The sequence below is a fragment of the Gossypium raimondii genome, chromosome 8, assembly GCF_025698545.1.
Source record: "Gossypium raimondii isolate GPD5lz chromosome 8, ASM2569854v1, whole genome shotgun sequence".
NCBI lineage: Eukaryota > Viridiplantae > Streptophyta > Magnoliopsida > Malvales > Malvaceae > Gossypium > Gossypium raimondii.
The window spans coordinates 56,672,322-56,678,321 of record NC_068572.1 but is presented as its reverse complement, the minus strand read 5'-3'; the positions used below and the strand labels follow the sequence as shown (position 1 = coordinate 56,678,321).

The following is a 6,000-nucleotide window of genomic DNA, read 5'->3' as shown; positions in this document are numbered from 1 at the left end:
TCCAAACGTATAGAAATTTTAACAGTCCAGTAATTAAAATGAAAACTATCAAATAATTTAATGCTTATTTTGTAATATTTTAAAGTTAAGTAATCAAAATATAAATTTACTAATAGTTTAGTGACCTTCCGTTTAGTTTAACCATTTTATTTTCATGTCCAAAAACCAGATGCTCAAACAACGTTTTTGTCATGTTTCTAATTCTTTTTTTTTTTTTTTACAGCATAAAATCTTCAGATAACCCACAATTCACTTATTTTTTTCTGAAAATCCTTGCGAACAGCTCCCACCCACCAATTTTTCTTCTCCAGACCTTTCCATTAATCTATTTTCAATTCTCTCTTTTAAGTCCAAATCACTGCTTAAGCCTATTTTGGACTTCAATTTTTAAGTTCTCTTTAAACAAGAAACCCATCTTCAGCAAAGGTAGCTAGCTGTTTTTCAAGTTAGATTTTTTGCAAATTTTTTGGGTTTAAAACTTGCATGCTGTGTTAATGATCACACTAATGACAAAGTTGTAACTTTATTGTTGTCTGGTTGATAAAAAGGATTCTTTTTCTTTTTAGATGAAACCTTTGATTCTTTTGAGCCGAACAGTCTTGTATGTCTTTAAATATTGAATTCGGGGTTAAAAGAAATTTTGGGATAATTTCTGTGTTATCTTTTTTCAGCCATAAAAATTGGGTGGCGGTTTGATTAACTGAGTTTTGTATGTTTGGGCAGTAAAAGGTGAAGGGCTTTGTGCTGTGTGGAAATGGCGAGTGGAGCTGTACCAGCTTCTTTTCCAGGCTTGAAAAGCAAGGACCCAGGCTTAGGATTTGCTAAAAGTACGGATTTTGTGAGGATATGTGATTTGAGAAGGACCAAGACTGGTAGAACAAGAATCTCTGTGATTCGGAATCAGAATCCCAGTCAGGATACTGCTCAACTTCAGCCTGCATCTGAAGGGAGCCCTTTGTTAGGTATAAATATAAAATTCAAAGACAAGACAAGACAAGAAATTAAATTAAATTTTGGTTTGTGAACACTATTTCCTGAATTTTGTGTTGATCTTTACATGAATTGATGTGAAAAAAACTTAGTTGAAAGAGGGGCTTTTTCCCCATGATGAACTGTGTTCATTTCTCTTGTGCTATTTAGATATGTTCCAAATGCCAAAATTTAAGTTTCACTTAATAATTAAGCTAAGTACTCAATTCAACTTGGTGTTTTTCTCTGATTAATTAACTGTTTTTTATTTTAGTTCCGAGGCAAAAGTATTGTGAATCCATGCACAAAACTGTGAGGAGAAAAACTAGGACGGTAATGGTCGGAAATGTGGCTCTTGGTAGCGAGCATCCAATAAGGATTCAAACAATGACTACGACCGACACTAAGGATGTGGCTGGGACAGTTGAACAGGTATCAACTTCTCCCATCTGCGCTTAAACCTTTTTCTTTTCTTTTCAAATAATGGGGTTTGGGATCTCTTTTCACTGATTGTCCGGTCATAAGGATTGACAACGTATATGAATATCCGATGATGTTTGATGTGTAGAATGCGATCTCTTGTTTTCTACCTTATGGTGTCCTGAGGTTTATGAATTAGTCTTATGAAATTAACTACTGCCGTCTTTTTAATAGGTGATGAGAATAGCAGACAAGGGAGCGGATATTGTCCGGATAACTGTTCAAGGGAAGAAAGAGGCAGATGCATGTTTTGAAATAAAAAACTCTCTAGTACAGAAGAAGTAAGTCTGGTTCTTTATAAGAATTATTTGTCACTTGTTGAAGTTTCAGTCTCATATGTTATATGGAAATTATTACCGTCATTGACTTATTATTTGTATTCGTGCAGTTATAATATACCTCTGGTGGCAGATATTCATTTTGCTCCTTCAGTTGCATTAAGAGTTGCCGAGTGCTTCGATAAAATTCGAGTCAACCCTGGAAATTTTGGTAAGTGATTTGATGTACGTTCATTTTGTTTTTAGATTTTGATTTTTGCTATTTTGAATAAAAAATGTGGTAAATTGCAGCTGATAGACGGGCCCAGTTTGAGCAGATAGAATATACAAATGAGGAGTATCAGAAAGAACTTGAGCATATTGAGGAGGTCAGACCACTCTTCTTTTAGAGTTCAATCGTGCATCGTCCACTATCTAGTAGATTCTAGTGAAACTTTTAGAAAATAAACCATCGATTCACTAACATCTAATATCGAAGCAGTGAATCTTTTTTTTAGCATGTATCAGTTTCACTATACATATTGAACCCCCCTCTGCCAACCCCCATGAACTACAACAGGTTTTTATTCCGTTGGTTGAAAAATGTAAGAAGTACGGAAGGGCGATGCGTATTGGGACCAACCATGGGAGTCTTTCTGACCGTATAATGAGCTACTATGGGGATTCTCCTAGGGGAATGGTGAACATTTATCTTATCTCTTAGTGCCTGACAGCTTCAAGTGTGTTTTCTCTTCCTATGTATCCAATTAATTGGTGTTCCTCAACAGGTTGAATCTGCATTCGAGTTTGCTAGGATATGTAGAAAGTTGGACTACCATAACTTTGTCTTTTCAATGAAAGCAAGCAATCCAGTTGTCATGGTCCAGGCATACCGCCTCCTTGTTGCTGAAATGTACGTTCATGGCTGGGATTATCCATTACACTTGGGAGTCACTGAAGCTGGAGAAGGTGAAGATGGAAGGATGAAATCCGCGATTGGCATTGGGACCCTCCTTCAGGTACCTCCACTAGTATATATATAGCATAATCAACAAAAGCAATTACCATTTAAAGTTTTCATGCTATGGTGATCTTGAAATTGTATTCAACAACTCTGTGGCTGATTTGTTGATATTATGATCTTATACTTGCAGGATGGTTTAGGTGACACAATCAGAGTTTCACTCACCGAGCCACCCGAGGAAGAGATAGATCCGTGCAGAAGGATGGCTGACCTTGGTATGAAAGCTGCCGAACTCCAGCAAGGGGTGGTAGGATTTGACAACTTCAATTAATTAGACATGATGTTTTTATCACTTTAAATACTCTTATTTTGAGAACCTTCCTCACTTGAAATTCCATCAGGCACCATTTGAGGAAAAGCACAGACATTACTTTGATTTCCAGCGTCGATCTGGTCAATTGCCAACACAAAAGGAGGTTAGCCATAAATGTCTCGGTAACACCGTGTTAGCTAAACCCTGTGCCCTGAACTGTTATGAATGAAGAATTTATTTCTTTATAGGGCGAAGAGGTGGACTTTAGAGGTGTCCTGCATCGTGATGGCTCGGTTCTTATGTCTGTTTCCCTTGATCAGTTGAAGGTAACATAGTCTCACTAGCTTCCTTAATTGTGACAGGGAGAAATCCATTAATTCCTTGTCCCCCTCTGCAGGCACCAGAACTCTTATATAAGTCACTTGCAGCAAAGCTGGTCGTAGGCATGCCATTTAAGGTCTACTCTTGATCCATGTACTCTATAAGATTGGCTACGCTATGTGGGCTTTTATCATGATTGAATTGCCATATGTTGATGCAGGACTTGGCAACAGTAGACTCAATCATACTGCAGGAGCTTCCACCAGTAGATGACGCTGATGCTGTAAGAATCCGTCTTTTCGTCCTTTCTCTCACTATCTCTCTAGTCTTAACGAAAATTTGGAAATAACGGACTATTTATTGTACTATAACCAGCGGCTGGCTCTTAAAAGGTTGATAGACATAAGCATGGGTGTCATTACACCTTTATCGGAACAGCTAACAAAGCCATTGCCAAATGCTATGGCTCTAGTAAACCTTAAGGAACTATCAACTGGAGCTTACAAGCTTTTGCCCGAAGGTGCGTCTGCTTATTTTTAATATTGAGTTCTAAGCATACAGATGGTTATCCACGTTTATTCTTTTTTGCTCCTATGATATCAGTTTATTTACCTTGCAGGTACACGCTTGGTCGTATCTGTACGTGGTGACGAGCCCTATGAAGAGCTGGAAATCCTGAAAGACATTGATGCTACAATGCTTCTTCATAATATACCTTTGGATGAAGAAAAGATTGGTCGAGTGCATGCAGCAAGGAGGTAATTTGTTCAATTACTTGACCTGCATATTTGTTAAGATTAGTGCTATTTTGGTTATGCTTGACTTGTTTTAGCCTTTCCCTTTACTTTTATGGTTTTGCCACACATTGGGTTCCAGATATTTGAACAGTATGCTTCCGCAGGTTATTTGAGTATCTATCGGAGAACAGTCTTGATTTCCCTGTAATCCATCATATTCAGTTTCCAAATGGGACTCACAGGTAACTAAAAACCCATAGGGTTTGTTGACTGAGGTACAAGGTATTAATAGTTTTGGTTTATAATGGCTTTTTCTTGACATGCAGGGATGACTTGGTCATTAATGCTGGCACCAATGCTGGAGCCCTTCTGGTGGATGGACTCGGAGATGGTATATTGTTGGAAGCACCAGACCAAGATTTTGATTTCCTCAGAAACACTTCTTTCAACTTACTCCAGGGCTGTAGAATGAGGAATACCAAGACGGTATGAATCTTATCTTTGAGTCATAAAACATGACAATCTTCAGATCTATATCTAATATATGCGAGTTCTGGTTGTAGGAGTATGTTTCATGCCCATCTTGCGGCAGAACATTGTTTGACCTTCAAGAAATAAGTGCACAAATACGAGAAAAGACGTCACACTTGCCTGGTGTTTCGGTAATATAACTTGTCCTTAGTGATCCAGTCCGACATCGAATAACAGTCGAGTTCGTCATTGATTTGTTTTAAACAGACATTGAATAATGAAAATTCTTTTTCGTTGTCAGATTGCAATTATGGGTTGCATCGTTAATGGTCCGGGGGAAATGGCTGATGCAGATTTCGGATATGTTGGTGGTGCTCCAGGAAAAATCGACCTCTATGTAGGCAAGGTACTAGAGCATTTCATGCCTTTCTAATTCATGTCAGCACGGGAAAATAACATGAACACAAAATGAATGCATGCATGGATTATGATATATGCTCTGAACTTATGGATTCTCTTTCAGACTGTTGTGAAGCGTGGAATCGCGATGGAGCATGCAACCGATGCTCTGATCCAACTAATAAAAGATCATGGGCGATGGGTAGATCCTCCTGCTGAAGAATAAGTTTAGGAGGTTATAGCCTGTGGATCGAAGAAGCATGGGTCAAGGGGGAATCACATTCCCATCTTCGAACCACATATAGTAAATAATAGCGGTTGAAGATCGTGTGGGCAAAGATGATTGCCTCATTGCAGGCTGCACAAATTCGTATGCAATGTTTTGTAAAACATATAAATGTTTCGAATTGTAAACGTGACTTTTGACAGAAAAAAAAATATATATATATATATATATATATATATATATATATAAAGTATTCTGTGTTATTCATATAGAAATTTGTTACATGACATGAATAAATAATTTGAAAATTAAGATAATTAAAAATGAAACAAAGAAGGCTTGAAAGAGAGCTGCAATTGCATTGCTTTAAAGCATTTTTTTCATCAACCTCCTCCCTCCTCTTCTTTCATTCGGCTGGCCGGCGTGCATGGACCTTGGTGCTGATCATTAGCCCTTCTCCTCCTATCCTCTCCTTTGCTGGGACTTGCTTTCTATTCATTAGCCTTCTATTGTTTTCCGGCATGAGGAAGTCCCTTCTTTCGGAAAAATAAAAGTTCTCTGAGACTCATTGATGACTTACTTTTCTCGAGTTTGTGGTGGTTTGCTACACTTAACCAAAAGGTTTTATGATGCGGGCTGATTCCAGAAAATTAGAGAAACAGAGAGAAAAGAGAAGAATGAAGGTTGTATTTCACTGATAACCAATTCCATAACCCCTTTACACCCCATCAGCAACTTTTAAGGATCCATAAATGTTTTTTAAAATTAGATTTTTTTTTATATATTTTTATTCAATGAGTTGGCTTGACAATCATATTCTTTTCGTAATGAATTAATCTTATAATAGAATTGAAATTCAGTTA

At 37.5% G+C, this 6,000-nt stretch overlaps 1 protein-coding gene across 1 annotated transcript; it reads left to right on the top strand.

Annotated features, from left to right (window-relative positions):
* The first annotated feature begins 250 nt into the window (after positions 1–250).
* Positions 251–5,404, top strand: LOC105792385 (4-hydroxy-3-methylbut-2-en-1-yl diphosphate synthase (ferredoxin), chloroplastic). Its single transcript, XM_012620938.2, has 20 exons — positions 251–426; positions 724–962; positions 1,244–1,401; positions 1,624–1,730; positions 1,838–1,938; positions 2,019–2,095; positions 2,287–2,406; positions 2,495–2,725; positions 2,861–2,977; positions 3,072–3,146; positions 3,232–3,309; positions 3,381–3,440; positions 3,525–3,587; positions 3,680–3,824; positions 3,924–4,062; positions 4,206–4,283; positions 4,368–4,527; positions 4,605–4,703; positions 4,814–4,918; positions 5,036–5,404. The coding sequence occupies exons 2-20, from the start codon at positions 755–757 to the stop codon at positions 5,135–5,137; spliced, it is 2,223 nt and encodes a 740-aa protein (XP_012476392.1). The 5' UTR covers positions 251–426; positions 724–754; the 3' UTR covers positions 5,138–5,404.
* Positions 5,405–6,000: the final 596 nt, after the last annotated feature.